The following is a 21423-nucleotide window of genomic DNA, read 5'->3' on the forward strand; positions in this document are numbered from 1 at the left end:
TGCTTTGTGGACTGAAGGATTTCACTTTTGCTTTTTAAGTAGATGAGGTCCTTTTAAGCAAATCCCTTATGTTCGTGTCTAAATTATGTGTTGTAGCTTGTTATTACCATTCTACTGCATATTTACTGTGGTATCCCCTACAATGTTTTCAAAATATTGTAGTGGAATTTCTGTGAATCCTGTGATTTTTATTATTTTTTTTAATATCTGCTTAACAAACTCATTGTAAGAGAGTCTTGCTGAATTTTCTTGAACATGGGAGCAAGTGTGATATTGTTCCATCTTTGCCATGTGTCACACTGGTGTTGAAGTGAACCATTGCACTTCAGATGCTGAACCCTGAGCCTGCATTACATGTTCTCAAGAGCTTCCCAACTGTCCGGTAGTCTTCTAAGCAGAAGCAAACTTCACGGAGTTTGTTTACTACAAGACGTGGAAAAAAAATATTGAAATAAAAAAGCAGTTAGAGAAAATAGAAAGTCACAGGTCAGGATTGAGTTGCATGACAAAACTGTGGGTGAGTTAAATGACAGTAGTTTTGTCTTTTAAATATCACAGCAACAATACTGTTTTTATAGGTGTTGGGTTTTTTTTAATTACTTTTGCAAAGTTGTTGCTCCTAAGCAGAACTGAATCCTTAACAGACGTTCTTATAGGTGGTTCTTTTTTTTTTTTTTTTTTTTTTTTTAAGAAATAATTTTTCCATGCTATGTGCATTTGAATTTTAATCAAACACATATTTCTCTTCTCCTAACTACAGCTAATCCAGCAATTAAAGAAGACACTTTGGTTCTCAAGATTGGATCTGTCTCTATGGCTCCCCAGGCTGACAACCCTCTTAGCAGAGCTGTGCTCAGAAAAGACATTTATCAGTAAGTGGTGGGGGAAGGGTTTGGTTTTTCATAGTCTCAGAAAAATTCATTTTGGGAGAAGTTAATTGATCAATAAAATGGGTACGTGCAGCCTGTAAAAATACTTTTCACATACAATCTTTTGATATTCAAAACCAGGTTTTTCTGATTTTCTTCACTTGTGGGCTTTCAAATCCATTTAGACAAATCAAGTTCTTCTGTGAAGTGCTGATGAATAACAGAATTTAAATGTCAAGTCATTACACAGCTTAAGCTCACAGATGAGAACATTTTCAGAGGCTTTCTTTTATTCAGCTACTAAATTCACCTAAGAGAAAAGGAATTTTTTGTGACTACCAAAATGCTCAGTAGCCATATAGTGTGAAGGAGATAGATCTTAATAATATAAATGGTAAACACATATTCAAACCGTAGGATTCTTGATGTCACGTAGATCAAAGCTGTAAAGGAAAGCAAACTTCTAAGGAACTCTTTCCCAGTAAACATACTTTCTGTGAAAATGTCATGCTCTGGATTGTGTCACTAAGTATGCGCAAACCACACTAATCATATATAGGCAGCAAAACTGGGGAACATATGTAATCAACATGATAAAAGTAATATATGATCCTTAGTAGAGTTGGCACTGTAGCCAGACATGAAAGTATGGTTGCAAATAATACCAAGTGAGAAAAGTCACAGAAATACAGATGAACAAGTGTCTTATACTTCCCGCTGGTCTGTTTTTCAGATGTGGCAATATTTTTAACTACTTCATAGTGCTCTTCAATAGAAATTACAAACATCAAAATCTTTTCCCAGCAGTAAAACATTTACTGCCTAGAAAATGACAGCAAGTTTTACTTTTTGTCAAGACTAGGATTTTTAGGAGTCCAATGAAATATTTCCAGTTTCTCTTCAGAACACTTAGAAGTTGGAAGTCTTTTTCTTCATATTTCCATTTGGAGATGCTTAAAATATTTGCTTGTATGTATTTGCTTGTATGTTTGCTTATAGTAGTTTATAACAGGGTCATTTTTTGTTTTGTTTTTTAAATGAGTCCTGTATCTATTTTATTATTGAGCTCTTATGGAAGAAATCTTAAGCCTGGCACAAACTGTTCTGGGTGTCAAGGCCTGATCCAACCCTCAGTGTGCCCACAGACAAAAAAAGATCTTCCTGGTATTTGTACAGGCTCTCCCTGCTTCTACCCTGCTCCTATCTAAGAAGACTCCCATCTGATTTCTGCTTTGAGAGTTGCGAAAATCAAAGTAGGTTGCACTCTTCTCTCTGCAACTAGTAGTTCATCAGCAACATCCCCTGTCAAAAAATGGGATCTGCAAGTTCCAGCTAGAGTAAGGTAGTTTCCATCACTTAGGTGAACTGTGTAATGTTCCATGTATACACATCACAAGTCAGTGCATCAGCAATGGGAGGGATGCCATTTACCTCAAGGTCGATGAAGCTATGCCAGTTTACATTCTTGAGGCTGATACCTTTGCAGCTTTTTCAGGCTTTACCTGAAATGCAAACATTCTGTGCTGGTCAAACCAGAAGTCACTCAACTGCTTAAAGGTTCTGCTACTCTTTTGCATGATGTGTCTCAGGGTCTTATATATATAAATATCCTGGATTAGGTTTGTGCAGTGTATGTTTGGTTTTCATGGTTTTATGATATGCTCCAGTCTTCCTTTAGAAACCAAGGCACTAACGGGGTAAGGTAGAAATAAGCACTGGGCCACAGGCATCTCTCATCTGAATGTTACTGATTTCTTTGTGACCAGCCTCACAACATATGCTTTGTATGTCTTTTTCTGAGAAATGTCTGCCATTTTCAGAAATTTTCTCTAACTTCATTGAGCGTTCTCATTTCTCAGCAGCTGTCAAAAGACTCAGTCTTATCTTTGTTCCTTTAATCATCCAATTATCCTAGCTTTAGTGTTTTTAAAATACATTGGGGCAGAGTGTCAAGTTACTTGCAGAATTTTATGAGACAATATTGAAGTTGGTAGTGGGTGGTCTTTTGTTTTAGGGAAGGGCATTACTATTTTGGTGTGTTTAAGCAAGACTCAACACTTTCTAGCAGTATCAGTGAATATTTTTATCACAAAATAGTAAGGTTCCAGTTTGGTGTTGAAATTAATGCATTTTCTAATTACATATGCTTTGATTTGGAACATACTGTAGTTACAGATGCATGGTTGAAGATACGTGTGCATTTTCTTAAGTGACAATCATTGGTGTTTGACCAGTGACATTGACTGGCGTTCACTTCATCATTTGCCAGTTTTTCTTCGGAAAATTAGGTAACGAAATGCAAACATTTTTGGATTGTTAGGGCAGACCATGCAATCAATATTGAAAGGGGAAAAAAAAATGTTGGGATATTGGGATGTTTTGAACACTTAGGCCTGGTGTTAGTATCCTGTTCTCCAAATACCAAATTTCATATGTTATGCAGTATTTGCCTTTTTTAACCTGCCCATGGTATAAGATACTGAATACCAAAAATGTGTAACAGGAGAATTGTAGTGCTGATACAGAATGCTTAAAAGTTATACAGTTAAACGAAGAAGCTCACAATGTGTAACTCGTGACTTTTGCTGAAAGATTTCTTAGTAAATATCAATGGAGGTACAAGTAGTACAATACCCAGCTTAAGAGATGCTTAAAAAAAACCCTTACAGCAGCCTGTTGATTACTGAAGAATTAGCTGCTACAGCATTCTAATAATCCCAACATGTCATCTTCCCTCTTTTTCCAACCTCTCTTCTCCTCTAATTTACTACTGCTGCTTTTAATAGAATAAAAGAAAATAAATCATTGTCTGAACCACTGTCTTTACAGTGTTTCTGGAGTGGGGATTCAAACTTAATTTGCGGTGTCACTTTGGTTTAAACAGTCTTCTGTTTAGGTCTGAACTACAACCACATGCAATTAATGTCACTAGTAGTGTTTCATGAGAAAGAAGAATTTTTGTGTCTTGTTTAGAAACTGTTCTTTCAGGAAAGGCTTAGAAACTTTTTCATGGCTAATGGCTGAATAGAATTTCCAAATATCTTTTGAATTTGTCCCATTAAATTCATACATGAAAAACTGGAAGTGCTCGTTTAGCATTAACAGAGTATCAGTGCATGAAAGGTAAATCTGGTATGGCTGCGGGTCATATTAAATGAAACCGGGCCTTGTGAGCTGAATGTCTCCATCTGTGTCTTAGGAAAAATAGTTTACTTGCTTGACTTGGAGAGGGAACTAAATAGAAAATGGAATGTTGGAAACATAATGTGCCCCAAAAGTTTGGACACAAATATTTTTTCAGGTGATTATTGCGAGTTAGAAAGAAATGTATTGACATAGTAACTTCAGTTTTCTTTTACCATATAAAAATTAGTCTAAAAATAACTATTTCCTCCAATTGAAAATGATCTAATTTTTTAGACCTATTAATAACTATAGTAGACAAAGATGTTGTATACCATAACAGTAAATACAGGACTCCCGAAAGTACAGCTACACCGTATGGGTCACAGTGAGAAACAATTTCTCCTTTTTTTTTTTCCTCCTAAGTCCTAGGAGTTTGTGTTTTTTTAATGATTCATCATGACTTTATGATTCTTAATCCCCAGCTAAGGTGGTTTGTCTTCAACAAGCACAACCAGAATCAGGTGTTCCTGTCAAGGGACTGACTGTTCTGTGCAGCAGAGCCCAAAGGTCTTGTGATGGGGGCATGGGAGCGGAAAAAAGGAGATTTTGGATGAGCATGCAGATGAGACAGCTGCCTAGCTTGGCAAAAGAGAGAGCAGAGCAGTGAATTAGAACTGTGGAGGAGTCATTTACTCAGAGCAAATGAAATTTCTGCTGAACCAGTGAAGGAGACAACTGTGTTTTTGCGGTTTCAACTATCTGATCATAATAAACTTAAGACTAGGGGGCTACTACGCGGAGATGATTCAGCAGGTCACAGAAAGAAAAGATGACGTGGTCATTTCTTACCTTGTGTGATTATGCTGTGTTTGGTTTGCAATAACTTTTGAAATGTCCAATTTCAAGTACATTTTATAGAACAGAGAAAGTTCTGGCAGTTTTCGGGAGGAAGAGTGCTGAGATGAGAAAGCTCATTCACAAACCATTGTGGTGTTAGTAGCAACAGTTTGCTTGCTTTGCAGGACATCATTTAAAATTTCTTTCTAGCAGTGAGCATTTCTCTAAAAACATATATGTATGTGTGTGTGCATGTACTAAAAGTAGCTGTGTTGCTGATTCTGTTGAAGAAAAATCAAAGCAAAGCATAGAATTTATGAATGGTAAAAAGGGACTTCTCTAGTTCATCTAGTCCAACCCCTTCCTCAGTGCAATTTAGGCTGAGTGGCTCATGTCTTTCTCCAGACAAACGATAATCACTTCCCAAAAACAAACAAACAAACAAAAAAAGGCTTTTGACTGATATATATAAAGCAATTATGAGGGCACCAGACCAGAGGATCCTTTTCCATGCGTGGAGATGGCTGCGGTAAACAAAGCATCATCTCCTGGGGTAGCTCCAGAAGGCCACATTTCCTTCTTTGTATGTCTTCATGTGTTTTCCCTTTGTCGTTTCCTCAGTTCTTTCTCTTTTAATAAAAGTGACTAATGTGGAATATCAGCGTGAATAAATTATAATGCTCTAAAGAAGTGGAACTAATCAAATGTGTCTGTAGTCATCTTAACCAGTTTTCTGCTCAATTATCTCACATTGTCTTTTGTCACCTTTTTAGATTACAATAATATTTTTCTGTATATACAAACAGTGCTTAGTGCAATCAGTGGAAAGCTAACATAAAAGGGACTGGGTTTTTAAAAAATCTATGCGTCTTGGGGGTTTATGACAGGGAATAACACTAGTTGTGCTAAGCTACTGTCAGGATTAGGGAGTATTAGTAAGAAAACTCCATCACAGGACCCAGCAATTCTGTTTCACCAACTGATATAAAAGTAAATAAACCCACTCTTAAATACAATATGAAGGAGCACAAAGTTAAAATTGAGATTGAATTTAGTTCTACTTCAGGATAAGGTCCCCATTATCACAAAGACTGTAAATTGCCTGCTCAATTATATGGATAATTGCCAGTCATCCCCAAGACAGTCTTTTTTTTTTCAAGCTCTGACATGAATGATTAGAATAGAATTTTAGGGAATATCCATGAACAGAGAGAGTGAAATAAATTTGAGGTAAAATATTATAGCGTCGCATTAACGGAGTTTGTTGAGACAAAGAAAGAAACGTCTGACAAAAGGCACAGAGAATGCAGACTGGTGGTGTTGGAGGCCTGGTTTATGAATTGCTGTGTAAGTGTTACTAAACCATCAAGTTTGGGCGATTTAGGTGAGTAGAATCATAAGCTTTCCTCAGCTTGGCCAATAAAGAATCTAATTGTTGTCCACACTCCGGATTCATCATTTTTGAGATCCAAGGATTTCATTCATGTCATACATCAAAGCTTAATAGTCCAGGTCTGAATGTTCCATGGTCATTTTCATGTGTAGATCTTTCATAGATCAAAGCATAAAGCAGTACTTGGACTGTTTTCAATTTGTGAATGTAAAATGGAAATTCTTTACTCCCCCCCTTCCCTCCCCCCAAATTACATGTGAAGAGTATAATCATGAAAAGATAGCTGTAAATTACTTAGCATTTTTCTTAAAACCTTTCATCAATACAAGTCTTTCTATTGTAAATGTATCTCATCTACTGCTTTTCATTTTTGTACCTCACTGTTTTCCACTGTTTCATAGCTCAAACATTTACAAATAACAAAACAATCTTATTTCTCTTATATCTGCTATCTTTATTTCAAGGAACTTTATCTAGAACATACCTATACTATCATTGAATCCCGTAATTGGTTAACAAAAGTCCTTTAGTGAAAAAAGCAGTGGTAAACAATTTTGTATGCCTGTGCTGATAGTGCTGGAGTGAGAGGAAGGAAAGAATGATGGAAGGAGTTTATGCAAGAAGTGCAGACACAGCCAGCAATCTGCGTGGAAATCTGTTTTTTCTTTCAAATGTGGTTTGGAAAATCAAATGCTTTTCAAAACTTTTCAGCAGCACCCACATCTATAAGCATCTTTTCTTCAGAAACATTTTTTGTTCAGTATTAAATTACTGTGGGACCATATTTACATTTATAAAACCGTACCTTTAAATTAATGTTATAAAAAGCTTAGAATTTCTACAACTATAGTATGAACAATAAGGCTAATTCTTTGTTTTCCTTTTCAAACCAATTAACACTTTAAAAAAATCTTCTGTTTTTGCATAGACGTTTAGTATTCAGATAACTAAATGATTCCAGGAATACATGCCTAATCATTTCCATTTAAGAGTTGATTATTTTATAAAGGCTCTAATAAAACTTATTTTCCATTTTACTTCATTTTTTTTTAATACTTTATTGAAGTGTATTTGGTAGGCAAACAGGGCAGTAGCTAATGCCAACCTGAGCTTCTTTCTTTTTTTTTTTGCATAAAAAAAAAAGTGCATGCATAGATTTTGATGGAAATGTGAGCAGCTTATTAAAATGTGCATTTGTGTCATAAGGAATTAGGAAAAGTACAGAGCGTCTTGAACTTTTTATTGCAGTTTTTCTTTAATTTCAGAATTTTTCAAACAGCAGAGGTAATACATAAAAATAACTTCTAGAAAAAAAAAATCTCAGTATTTCAAGGAGAGGTATTTCATGTATCACATAGAAACTGTGAAGCAGGGTTACACTAGCATCAAGTTCAGTTCTTTTCTTCCTGTACTAAGGCAATAAAAAATACTGTAACAGTGAATGTTTTAAATTTGCTCCTCTAACTTATCAACTTATCTTCTAAGTTTTTGAAATTTAGAGAAATTTAGAGTATGTTTTTATTGATCAATACACTTGTTGTTTTTTTTTTTAAGGCTTTTTTTTTTAAAGAGTCATTTACAGTATTACTTAAAAAAAATTAAAAAATACTTTTTTATTTTGTGTTTAATAATCTTAGCTTTATTAATTATCAAATTGGGTTTTAAGTCAAATTATTCCCATTAGCTCTTAGGTTCTAAATACTGCTTTTTGCTACTGTAGCTGAACCCTAGCTGCTTGTTTCTTTTTTTTTTTTTTTTTTATTTTGTTTTGTTTTGCATAAAGAGCTTAGGAAAGTCATATTTCCTTTGCATAAATTTCCTGAACTTCTGTCTGGAGTTGGGTTTGGAAGTAACATTTTCCTGCTTTACATTTGTCTATTCTTCTATCTTTAGTGGAGGGGAAAAAAAGTCTACCTAGACCTTTCCCCCAGTAAAATATTCATATATATATATGGATAGCATTACATGGAAACATCACTGCTAATTAACATTGGCATGTTTGAGGCTGTTGCAGCAGTTATTAATTTAAAACCCTCAGTGGAAACTAATTGTAAAATAACAGCTGGAACTGCCCATTTAATTTCAAAAATGTAGCTTGTTAATTATCTAATACCAAGAGCTATTTATTCAAAGCTTCATTTATAGTTGGAATTCAACTTTTTAAAATGTTCAGCTTTAACCATCAATCTTATTTTTATTTGAGATTTCTTCAACTGAGCGTTTTACTGGAACTGCAATAATACATATCTAATTTGGCTAAATACATATTTTAAAAATCATTTCTTTCCCTTATACTCTGATGGTTCAAAATAAAATACATTTCAAAATAAGTAAAGGGTTCCTACAACTTTTCTCCTGAATTTCATTGGGTTAATCACCATGTTTTCAATACACAGACCCACTTTATATTTTCTCTTCCACTTAGTAGCACTGAATTTTTTCCTCTGATTCATACAATGATTTTGAATTTCTTTGTGCAGTTCCTCATGGAAAACAAATTGAAACAAGCTTCATAGAAACACTGCTATCAAAGAGCATGGCCATTATTATGTCATTTAAACATCCATTTGTTGTTAATCAGGGCAGCTGTTTCGTAAACCTTATTAAATATGTCAGGAAAATAAACTGTCAAGTAAATGTCAATAAAGAATCTATTCACACAACTAACCAATTCATTCAAACACAGCAAAGGTGAAATCCATTAAACTGCTGAAGTTATTTTTTGAAGTCTCCTAGTAACTCTCATGCAATGTGTAAATTAAAAAAAAGAAAAGGTTTTAAGATTAAAAATACCACTCCCCCCATTATTTATTGTTACTTTCATTTCCGCTTTACTAACTTCATATATCAGTTTTATCTGCAAAGTTTTCCCTTGTTTTCAGTTGAGTATACTGCTCCTGATTTGGCTGAGATATTTGCACAAATGTCTTCTTCGCCCTAGCATTATCCCAGCCCTTCATGGGGAGTGGGGAGGAGGAATGAAGTTAATTTCATGGAGGTTCACAGAGATTTGCTTCTCTGTGACAGAAAGTGCAGACCCAGAGGCTGGCAGTGATTTCTTCAAAGATCTCTCAAATTCCTTCAGGTTTGACCTAGAAGATCATGGGAACTTCCCCAGGTGTTTTTGGAGGAACTCCAATGTGGAGTGCTATACAGTGCAGTGCTATACAGTGGTATCCCATGGCCTTGTGTGCCACTTCCAGGTCAATGACTGACCAGCGATGACCGCACACACATTTCGGCAGGCAAATAAGATTGTGATTACCTCATCTTCCATGTACAGGCCTTGTTTTGGCTGTTTGCCTCACTCCTTTTGCTAGTTGGTGAAGGAGTTGCTGCAGTAGAGTGAAGATCTCAGTGCCCCAGCCAACTGCATTAAGTTTTTGTGGTAAAGCTTTTGAGTTTACAGTGTGGTTATGATTGTTTCATTATTTAGGCATAGCTCATTCTCACTAATAACTGTGTATAATTTTGAGCTAAAGTGGGAAAGGCTTTCAGACTGTGAGTTCAGTTTGTGAAATTCTCGGGTCAGCCAGTTGGGCTGTGAACTTGGGAGAAAGGCATGAGAGAAAAAGAGTCTGCAAAGTGTTCAATATCATATTTTATGTAATTTTCATAGTGTCTACTCCCTTTCTGTGACTATTTAAGAAAGCTACCATCACTGGACAGTAGATCAGACATAAATAGCTGTTGTAAAGCACAACTTCCACAAGGACATCGTTTTCTCTGTTGTGCCAGTGCAGGACACTTTGTTCCGTAACAAGGTTTCTCAGCTGTGGGTGATCTTAACTATTGCAAAGCTGACACTAAATTCAAGAGACACGGCAACCTGAACTCAGTTTCCTTGGTCTTCTGATATTTCTCACTGTCTCAAATACTGTTTTAACACAGTTACATAGCATTTGCTGTAGCACGTATGGAGCTTTCCATGTGAAATTGCTATAACTTCAGTTTAGAAATCTGTAATATATTTATGGTGTTTGAGTGGGAGAGAGATTATGATTTCCTTTGTATGTACTGCTTTGAGGTGCTGTATAAAGTCATGTTTTTTTCCATTTCCTGACAAAAAAGCTGCAATTCTGCTGTGATGAAGCCTATTATAGCAAAGCCAATCAAAATAAAATCGAAGAATTGTTTGAATTACGGTTAGTTTTAAACCATTTAAACTTCTCATTATATTCTGTTACCATTTTACAAACTGAATTGCTCATTATTTTGAACTACTTGCCTTGCTATTTCCTAATCTTTAAATGTTTGTTATGTATATCTTTATGCTTATTTTTTTGATTTTTTTTTTTTAATTGAGACCTTAGGTTTCTTGCAATTCTTGTGTTCTGCTACCAAGGAAGAGTCATTTCTTCTCCTTCTTCTTTCATAATGTTTTTGCACATTTTAAATGAACCCCTTAGAAGTCTTATGTCTTTGTTTCTCCTCAAAAAGCACTAAAACACACCTCCTTTGCTGAAATCTGGTTGTATAACTATTTACTCCCATTTGAAAATATTGGAAGAACTCTAAGTTTGAAAAATATGAATTCTTGATTCAACACAGATAGAAGACTGGATACTGCCTGAGTTTCTTTGCAGAAGCCCAGAGTAGAGTGGATGTATCGTTGACTTTTAATATTATTTTAGCCATGATCTTGGAATCATAGAATGGCTCAGGTTGGAAGGGACCTTTAGGATCATCTAGTTCCAACCCCACCGCCATGGACAGGGACTCAAAGCACAACTATGGACAAAGTCTTCTTTGGACAATGAGTTTTGTGCCCACCTAGGCTGCAGATCTTAATTCAAGCTCTTCTAAGACATGCTCCTCTCTCCAGCTCTATGGTGTTACTGGTTGTACTTGTGTGTAGAGAGCTGGCTGAGGGAGCTAAATGAGCTCAAAATGTTTTGGAGGCATCGGGCATTTGTTTTTCTTTCAGTCAGGTCATTCCCCTGAACCCATTTATTGCATAATCACACAAGGATTAGCCCTGGCAAAAGAGTAGGATTGCAGCAGCCTGGGCTTGCAGCAGCTTAATCCACCAACATGCTCATGCCTTTTGAAACACGGCACAGATTCTGACACCATGAACTAGGAATTTTAATAAAATTCTCAGATTGAGCATTGGCATTATTAAACATACTGTAACAGTTTTAAAAGATAAACAAAAAAGGCACAGAGACAAAGAAAAAGGACGTGAAATAGCATTTAAAAATCCCAGGATACCTTTCACAGTGTAGATAGTCAGCAACTTGAATGCAATGAAAAATTTTGCAGATAAGCTGTAAAACTGAAAAATAAAAGGAAATCTGAAAAGTAGAGTTATTTATGTGAGTTGTGTTGTATGTTTTATGTCATAAAGCAACATTATTGCAGTTTTTACATTTCTTTCCTTCTTTCAAGTTACCTCCCTTTAATCTTTCTGTTTCTCTAACCTTTAGTTTTAGTATTTTGCCTGTTACCATAAAATACTGGGAAGTAAGAGAAAGAGGTGTCTGGTTTTCTATTAGTGTGGGAAAAAATAATTAGTTGATCCTTAGGAATTAATGCCATTTTAAGAGACAGAGTGGTCCACCTATACAGGTTACTTACGTTCAGTAAAATTCATTTACTTCATGCAAACTCCTTGCTTTCTTCCCTGGGTTTCCTTTGCTGATACTTAAAGTAAAATAATTATGTGACCACTTCTAGTTTACTTCTTCTTATATAGTGAAAATTAACATCCAAAGGTCATGGCTGTGGTAAATAACTTATTCTAAAATAATTCAGGAAATCTTTTTAAAACTTATTATTATATTACAATTTTCTTCTCAGTTGTTTGTGAGTAATTATAATTTCCATCACATTTGGTTCAACAACTGTTTTGTTTGTTGAAAAGTATTTTCCAGCAATATATAAAGCAGACTTTTTTCTTTGTAGTATTTTTAATTATGACAGGATCTCAAGTTAAATATAATGCAAGCTCTGTGCTTCTGTTACTGGGAAAACCATATCCCATTTGTAATGAGACATTTGTTAACTTCTGTATACAGATTGCGGTTCATTCCATAGATATTTGTGGGTTCTCTGATGTCCCTCACAGGGTTTTTATCTATGACAAATTCATACCACAGTTCTTAAACTACTTTTTGGATAGGAGATCTTTTCTTTTGAAAAACAGTTTGCTCAAGTCTTTTCCATTTAATGTTTTTAAGTACTTTGGTTTTTGATTATTTAACAAAAAAGATTATCAGAAATACACGCACTAATTATATATTAACTTAGTTCAGGAAAGATATTTGAACATGGGACTCGATTCAAAGCTCCCATGGCAAAATTAAAGCCTAATTGCAGTTATCGTAAAGAACTCAAATTGTATTATTTGAGTATGATTCTCAGCCCTTACTGACTTTCCAAGAGAGCTGAGTGCTCAGCCACCCTAAGCACAGACAAAAGTCATGCTTAGTTGCTATTAAACCTGATTATGATGCAGTTAAATACAGATTTAAAAGTAATATACAGTGTTCTTGTTGCATTTCAGAGGCTATTCTTTGTGTGTGTGTGTCCTTAAAGACATAAATCCATTAGTTTTTTTGTTGTTGTTGTTTTTGTTCATTTGTGGGTTTTTTGTTTATTTGTTTGTTTTTGAGGACTGGTTCATATATTCTTATGGGGTCTGTTAGTTGTAGGACACAAAGATAAATCTATCATTCTTCAGCCTCTCAAAACATTTTTCATGCCCTCTGGTGCTTTTGGTAGTTGTTGGGTTTTTTGTTTGTTTCTTGTCCCTGTGAGAAGGCAACGGCTAACGCTGGTATGTTAATGGCTAACACAAGTGTAGGTTGAGCGTAATAAAATACAGGGATAGTGTCAGGCATCTCCATTGAGTTCAATGTCAGTGATTGACATAAAGCACAGATACTCCCTTCTTCTGACATGATAGTCTGATAGTTTTTCTCCAGCAAGTAAAACAGAAACAGGTTCAGAGGTTATATGAGTAGGACATAGGAATATACAGAGATATATCCTGTCTTTGCAAGATAGGAACAGAACGGATTTAAACTTTTCCTGATAACCAAAGGTATTTCACTATTGAATAGTATTATTTGATCTTTGTATGTGACAGTTTTTCAAAGAACAAGAAGAAACAGAAAAACATTAGCAAATCCAGCTGCAAAATTTGCTGTTCCCCAAATGGGCACTCAAGTGAGCGGGGCATTTGTTTGTGTGTATGTCTGCATCTATGTACTATCCTTGCAGTATTTTATATTTCTTTTAGCTCCAGGCGGAAAGTAAAACACTGAATTTTCTTCATAGCCACCATCGTTTGTATGTTTTGGGTGCCTTGTGGAGTTTCTTGAACTACCTGACAATGGAATCATAGTCCTTGTGGTCGATACTGTAAATATACAGGGATTTTTCTAGTAGATGAGGATTAGTCTTGCCTGACATCGCACTGTAAGTGGAGCTTACGTAAAACCTCTGTTCAAAAACATCTTTGACAGCTTCGTGTATATGCTGTAGGCTTTAATAGACTTCAACTGATTTACTGTGAAGGTTTTCCATTTAATGATTAAAAAAGCAATGGTGTATTCTGTGGCTTCCTATGGTAGACTTCTAAGAATGAATTGTGTCCTGCTGCCAAAAGCTGTCTCAGCAACAGTTTATCATTAATAAGAATACTACTGAGTTTAGGCTTCGGCTGTTTTTGTCATGTCCTTTACCTGTCCCCTATGATTCTTTATGATTTTCGTATATTTTATACTTTTGCACTAACAATGAGTTTTGAGGTCAGTTTCCTACCAGATTCCACTTGTTCTGTTTTTCACCTTCTAAAGGTGAAATATGTTTAAAAACATGTTTAAATATGTTTAAAACACGTTTTAATATATTTATTAAATATATTGCTAAATATATTTAACATACATTAATATATTAAACTCAAAATTAATATATTAAACTCAAAATATGTTTAAAAACTTTTACATAAACACCCCTTTTAAGACAGTGTGCTCTTTGAGTTCCTAAAAGCTTATATTTAGGAACTTCAGTTTGTTGGTATCACAGTTAAAGATTTAGCAGTAGTATGCTATCAAAACAAAAGCTATCCATTTATTTTCTGTCACAGAAGAAACAAAAATCTAGTCACTTCAATCTTAGATAACTGCTTGTAAATTTAAGTTGCAGTAATTACGTTTAATAATATGAAAGATTTAGTGGTTTTACAATTGACCGAAGGAAGGGAACTCAAAATGTGTTGTTTATATTCATAGCTTTGTTACAGGTTTTAAGCCAGGAATCTGTGTATCAGAATTTCATTTGTAAACTGACCTTTCAGGGAGATCTCTCTTGGAGCTCTGCTGCATCCTTCCACATCTTTTGAATGTTTCACTAAATTAATTAAAAATCTTTGTAAAAAGAGAGAGAGAGAGGGAGGGAGTCCCTTTCCGTGATGTGCACAATACCTCTTAATGGCTTTAGTCTCTTGTTTGATTGGGCTTTTTAAGAAAGCCTTCCTAGATCTCCATGGAATTTTATACCTCTTGTCAAACGTTGTTAATACGTGAAAACTTTATTTGGTGGTAATATGTCAAGGAGAATATGCTTGACTTTTAGGTGTGATTCAGTTAGTCGTGCTATGAGAAAGATTAGAAATGATCTTGTATAGAGGAAATGAGTTCACTAGAAGCAACATAATTAAAAGCTTTACCTTAAGTCCCTAAAAGAACCAACAAAATACCTTCAATAGGTATATCGTAATCTCCAAAGTCAAAATATACTATAGTGAAGCACTCTTTTCCTCTCCCCCAGTCTTCCCTTAAAGCCAGAGAAAAATCAGAAAATGATGGTGGGGAAGTGGTTTCACAATGGAGATGACTGTTCAAAAGCTTTTTCTGAGAGGAAAAAGAATCCATCATAATGTCATAGGAATCCTGGAAGTTCTCGGGACTACATTTTTCTGGTTCTTCTACTAGGACAGTTTCCTAACGACACTTAAATCATAGAATATCCCAAGTTGGAAGGGATCCATAAGGATCATCAAGTCTAACTCAATGACAAAGGCATTGCAGGGACTACAGGAAAGGAGTATTTTTTTTAAGTATCATTTTTAAGAAAGATGAGTGTTTCATCTTTTTCAGCATAAAATGGCTTTAAAACAGTAGGTTGGGCTATTACTGGTATTATATTACTATTATTGGGGTATTTTACAATATAATACTCAGTATTTTTTAAACGTTTGCAACTTGCCAATATGAATGCAATGATTCTGCAGAAAGAAAAAAAAATCAAGTGGCATTTGGGAGATTAATATATGTCAAAGTTAAATGTGGATTATGTCTTGGAACGTTAAGCAGTTGAATATTTGCGATTTAGGGTGGTTTCATGTTGTACTATATATGCTGCAAGCATATATTACCATATATACATACCGAAAATACAGATAGGTAGATACTGTTTGGTATAAATGGAAAAAAAAAAAAAAAGGTATTTATTTCTAATGTTCAGTAATACTTGTACAGAATTTGACTTATGTTTAGGTATGAGTTCGATATACAATTTTTCAAGAAGAAATCCTGTTCCATGTCAGTTTATCAAGCAAACTATGGACAGTATGTCTTCTAGATTATGCCATCATACCCGATTGTACTGCACCACTTAAAGATATACCGTGCATAAAATAAGAAGACTGTGTTCAGTGAAACTCAACATTTCCAGGTCAATTTATAGAACTGAGAAGACTGAGGTATTGTATCAGTTAACTAGGTGAAATGGTCAACTAAACCAAAGTAAAATACAGGATGAAAGCAGTGACCGAATAACAAGATTGTTTGCCTTAGCTATATGGTAAACCAAGCAGACCTGAAATATTTGAGAAATCAAGACTAAAGATCCTGTTACAGCCAAACAGCATTAAGTTTTGAGATAAAATTATTTCTACCATGAATCAAAAAGCATAAAAGTGTTTGGGTTACATTGTATTTTGACTTCTTTTTGCTAACATCCCTACCCCAGACTTCCACTTACACTCTTCACACTCAGTCCTCACTGACTCTATTTAGAGAAACTCTATTCCACTTGTTTTCCGTAGAAACATTTGGCATCCAAAAATATCATACAGACCCTCCTTTGGAATTGTGCATACTTATCATTTATACAGTCTGTCAACTGTATATTTATACTATGCTCCCTGAATTTGGGTGAATGCTTAAGAAATATAATGAGATTCCTCAAACTGTCTAAACATTAAACAGTATAAAAATGAAAAACTGATCTTTAAAAGTTCAGACTTGCTCAGGCTGTTATTTTTGCTGAGGAATTTAAACAATAAAGTTACAAAAGTCATTAAACCAGATGACATCTAAATGCACAGCTGCAAACTTTAGCTTTGTTTCGTTTCATGCTTTTTTTTTTTTTTCCTGACAGGCTGAAATTACTTTGTAGTTTACCATACCATACCTTATCATCATAGGATCGTTCATTCTGTGGTCCAGATACGAGTCTAGAAGACAACTGCACTGCAAAAGTTCGTCAGCTTATTTGCAGAAAATGACTGTACCAGAGCCCTTGGAGCACGGGGCTGCTTCGAAATGTCTGGTCACCTCACAGGATATGTAGAGCATTTCCTGCCTGTAGGACTAGTGGAAGGAAGCACCAGGCCAAAATGTTTGATGTGTGATCTACTCTAATTCCTTTCATGTGTTCAGTGGCTTTTATATGATCAGTGCACAGCTACCAGTCCTTGGTATAGTCCAGTTCACTAAATTCTGACCTTCCTAAACGGATAGCAAATAGATTTATAGTAGCACCCACCTGGCTCCACCGCTGTAATTAGTGGGCGTGGAGGGATGCTGTTATTTTTTTCCTCTGAATATGTACCCGCTGGTGTTCAAACTAAAAATATTTAAGTTACATAAATAACATCTTGTTAAAAATCAGCAGTACTTAATTTAAACATATTTTTATACATTTGTGTTCATATAACGCTGTATCTCGAAATGATTTATATGCAATTAATCATCTTCACGATGTGATTTTGGCAGTATGCTCACCATATATATGAGTAAACTGGTGGCTGAAGATGTTAACTTTGTTGCTTAGAGTCACACAATAAGCTTAGGGAGGGTAGAAATGAAACTTGCCTCTCCTATTTTCCTTTGGCATGTTCTAGCCTTGAAGAGAAGGGGATGTGGCCAGCACAAAGGCCTGTCCCAGCAGCCTCCCATGTCCCTGGCCTCCTTGTGCACCATGTCTGGCACCTGGCAGACTTTGCTCTTCTGCACATTCATGCACCCAGTTAGGTTTGTCACCTCTGCTGTAGCCAAAAGAGCATTTTCTAGTCTGTTGGGGAGGGTATCAGTCACGTGCAAAATAGCGCAAAACATTGAATTCAGTTCTTCAGATTTCTTCTTCTGTCTGTTCAAAAACAATATTTCTTTCCTTTTGTATTATGGTAGCTCAATGAAAATCAGTCCTTTTAAAAATGATTTAGGGTGAAAGTAAGTATCTGCACAATTCAGTAGGTGGTAGTTGATAAAACTGGTTAAGTTAAGGCCACAAAGTTAGCTAGAAGAAAAGTGATTGTTTGCTATTTCAAAAGCATCTCTGAGCAGGATTAAGAACTGAGATTTTTATCTGTATTGTTGTCTGTATTTATACTTACAAAGCTTACAAATTAATTGTAAGGGAAAACCTGTCTGCTCCAGCTTGGCAAGAAAAAAGCTGTGTTGAAAACTTTCAGTAAAAAGTAAATGGCATATTTTGGTAAGATTCCTGGAAGGAAAAAAAAAAAAAGCTTTATTATTACTACCTTCTGTAGAAGACAGTTTTTTCTGAACAAGTGGGAAAGTCTAGAAACTGTGAGAGGGGATAAGTCTGTGTTTGTATGTATCCTATTTACATTTGTTTCAAACATGACTGTTTAATAGCAGTTGGAAATATTTAAGAGACACAATTCTATTGTGATAGTGTGATGGCATTGCGGAAGATCACGACCATCTTCCCTTAATGTCATTCAGTTTGCAGGGAACTTGGACATTATTAGTAGTAGATTCTGCACTTGAAGCTCAGCTGTCCTGAAATAGCAGTAAATCAAGCTCCTTTTCAAAGCTTTTTTTTTCTATACATGTATCTAACACCACGTCCATATGTATTCCAGACTCTGAGGAGACTAACAGACACACAATGACACTCAGCTAAACCTTAGTACTCTTTTATTAGTTGGTCTGTTGGATGATTGTGGGTCTGGATGATCTGTTGTGTAGATCCAATTGTCCTTTATTGTTTTCCCCAGGCGCTCTGACATTCGTATTTTGAATAATGCCTTAGTACGTGCTAGTACCTTAGTACGTGCTGTGCTAGTGCACAGCAGATTTTTTTTTAATATTATTATTTATTGTTATGATGATTTGAAACCACTGAGTTCCATAATTGCTGTAATTTGTGTATCCTTGAGTTACTAAAGTACTTTATAACTACTTGGTGTCTCATCCACCTCTTTTGCTTTTTTACACTTTTACACTTTCTCTCTTAGCCATGATACTCATCTGTAGGTATGCATAAAGCAAAAAAGCAAAAGGAACCAAGTAGCATAAGAAACACAAGTCAAACATTTAAGAAGCATTATATAAAACAGAGGAAAATTATCCAGGTTGTACTTTTGACTATTGCTTTCCTGTATCAATTGTTTGAAACTGCCTAGCACAATCACAAGAAGTTTTTGTATATATTTCAGTCACTGCTGGTCTTCTTTTTTCAGCATGCTAATTGCACAAGTAATCTACCTCTTAAATCGGTTTATGTCTATGCAAAAAAGCTGTAAACACTGCAAACCATTATATAGTTATAAGTATGACCATTGATGACTACAAAAAGTATTCAGTTGGAATTCAATTAATAACTTATTCCTTAGCTTTTAGTAATGTGATGGATTTGTCTACTATGTAAATGTTTAGAAGCGTTCAATCATTTTGATTTTGCTCATGGAGCTAGCATTGCTGTTTTCTTTTACAAGGTCCTCCAAAGCTGAAGCTAAATCCAGGTACTTTAACCAGTTTGACTTACAGGACTCCCACTGTGTACTGTACTTCTGCAGGGAATGATGATGTATCTGGCTGTACAGAACACGAGACTAATGAGCTAATAAGGGAGAATGTAATTTTTGTTGTTATGAAGCAGATGCCTGCAAAGATTAATTAATGTTACAATGAAAAGTGAACAAGATAACATCACTTGGTAATTGGTAAAGCATCCAAGAGAGGAGTCTTACTGTACTGAGTTTGTATTTAATCATTACAGTGCAGAGATAAGAATCATATAAAAGTTAGTGTTTACTATTCATTTGCTAAAATGATGATCTGGATAAAGAATTTGATGGTATCCAATCCAGAGTGTGCTGCCAGCAAGTGTTGGGATGGGGCAGTAGTTGAGTTCTTTTGGGGCTGAGCTGAAGAGGGGAGAGGTAGCGTCTGCTAGCAAAGCCAGCTGTATGTGGCATAGCACTGAGAAAAAAACATCAGAAATGGTGAGAAGGGGGGTATACTGTGGCAGCATTTGAGTCTGCTCTACTGACATGGATTAAACAGTTTCCATCATAAAACATTATGTCTGTTAAGCCACAAATGAGTCTCTGTAGGGACAGATGGCGGAGTGGGGAAGAAAAGCTGAGGCTGCCCATTAGGAAAGATATGGAGCTCATGCTATATGGCAAACAACATACCCAGGATTACATACAGGATTTTAGAAATTTGTCAGGACTGACTCTTCTTGCCTAAGGATGTCTCCTCCTCCTTTCCTGTAATAAGAGGATTTTACAACTACAACTTTGATGTAATTTTAGCATTACAGCCCCAATCCCATCTTCCTTCTCCCTCCTGTTCTCTCCTATGTCCTGTGTGTCTTGTCTTGTCTTTTCTTTGCCTTCTTCTTTGGGTCTTTCTGGCAAATATGTCTTCTAATCTCTCCAAATTTAATCAAATCCATGTCTTCAATCACCAACTGCCATGATACAGGGTTTCTTTCATTCATGCTCTATGATCATGTCTCTGTAGCACATGTTCTGCAGTGATAGGAAAGTTATTTTTTTCTCCCAGTGACTCAAGCTTTAGCTTCTTTGTGGCAATGGCATCCACTTGCTATAAGAAAAGGATAGAGAGGGAAAAAAAAATGTCTTTTTTTCAGAAAGCTGGTTCCTGCCTTGAGTTTTACTAATAAAAGCTCAGCATTTTGGAAGGCTAGTATTGTCATCATAGATGCCCTACGTTTACCACACTACCACACTTTTTCTTTCTGCCCTTAACATCATGCCCTGTAGCATCTCACTCCAAATGGGGCTGTTGCCCATTGCTTCCCCAAGAAACAGTTGTTTCAAATTCCCCCTATTTGGTATAACACTTCCAGTGGGCTTGTAGGGGAGAATTATGTTGAATAGATTGTGAAAAATGCAATTATGGAGCATGAGGTCAACTATAATATTGCTGTGATTTCAGCACTAGTTCACCCAATTCTTGTTCATAGATCATGGGATTTCCTACTCATTTAGACTCAAACTGTGTAAGCAGAAGAGAAGATAGTCCTTTTGCGTAGCCTCTGTATCCAGGTCCAACTTTTACCCCTGTAAAGTAGAGGGTGGTTTTTTGATCCCAGCTTGTTGTCTGTTTCCTTTGGAATTAGAATAGGAAGCATCTTTTACCATCAGGGCAGAGCCTTTAATTTGAATGGATCGCTTTCTCATCTCTATACCTGGGAGGGGAAATGAGTGCACACAGAGATCTAGTAAGTGCTGAAAGAAATTAACTGTTATGTGTGAAATCTATGGTTATTTCTTGATTGTTACATAATGTATAGACTTACAATGCTTTTTTTTCCTGCCTTGTTTAGCTTTTTGTAGGTCTCAGATGAGTTATAAGTGGATAGATTTAACTTCTTTATAGTGGGTCTCAGAATTATGCCTATTCAGCAGCATGAAGTAACTGGTTCAACATGAGCTGTTTCTTATATAAACATACAAAAAGCCTGACCCAGACTAAATCAATTTGAAAAGAAAAACATTAAAGCTGTGTTTCCTGTTATATGCTTATGGTCTTCTTTGTTTGCTTATGATCTTACTGTATTATTGACCAACTGTTGTAGTCTATACCACCTGCTGAAAGGTTCAGATGGGATAGAGAGGTTGTTTTCAGAAGGGTGAAGCAATTAAAATCATTACTCCTACAGTACATTTCAGCTAGTAAA

At 35.6% G+C, this 21423-nt stretch overlaps 1 protein-coding gene across 1 annotated transcript in view; it reads left to right on the top strand.

Annotated features, from left to right (window-relative positions):
* The window catches only part of VPS13B (vacuolar protein sorting 13 homolog B), a 459490-nt gene that overhangs the window by 268680 nt on the left and 169387 nt on the right, over positions 1–21423 (top strand). Inside the window, 1 exon segment of the mRNA XM_032182423.1 lies at positions 761–872. Within this exon segment, the coding sequence (XP_032038314.1) occupies positions 761–872 (112 nt within the window).

The sequence above is a fragment of the Aythya fuligula genome, chromosome 2, assembly GCF_009819795.1.
Source record: "Aythya fuligula isolate bAytFul2 chromosome 2, bAytFul2.pri, whole genome shotgun sequence".
NCBI lineage: Eukaryota > Metazoa > Chordata > Aves > Anseriformes > Anatidae > Aythya > Aythya fuligula.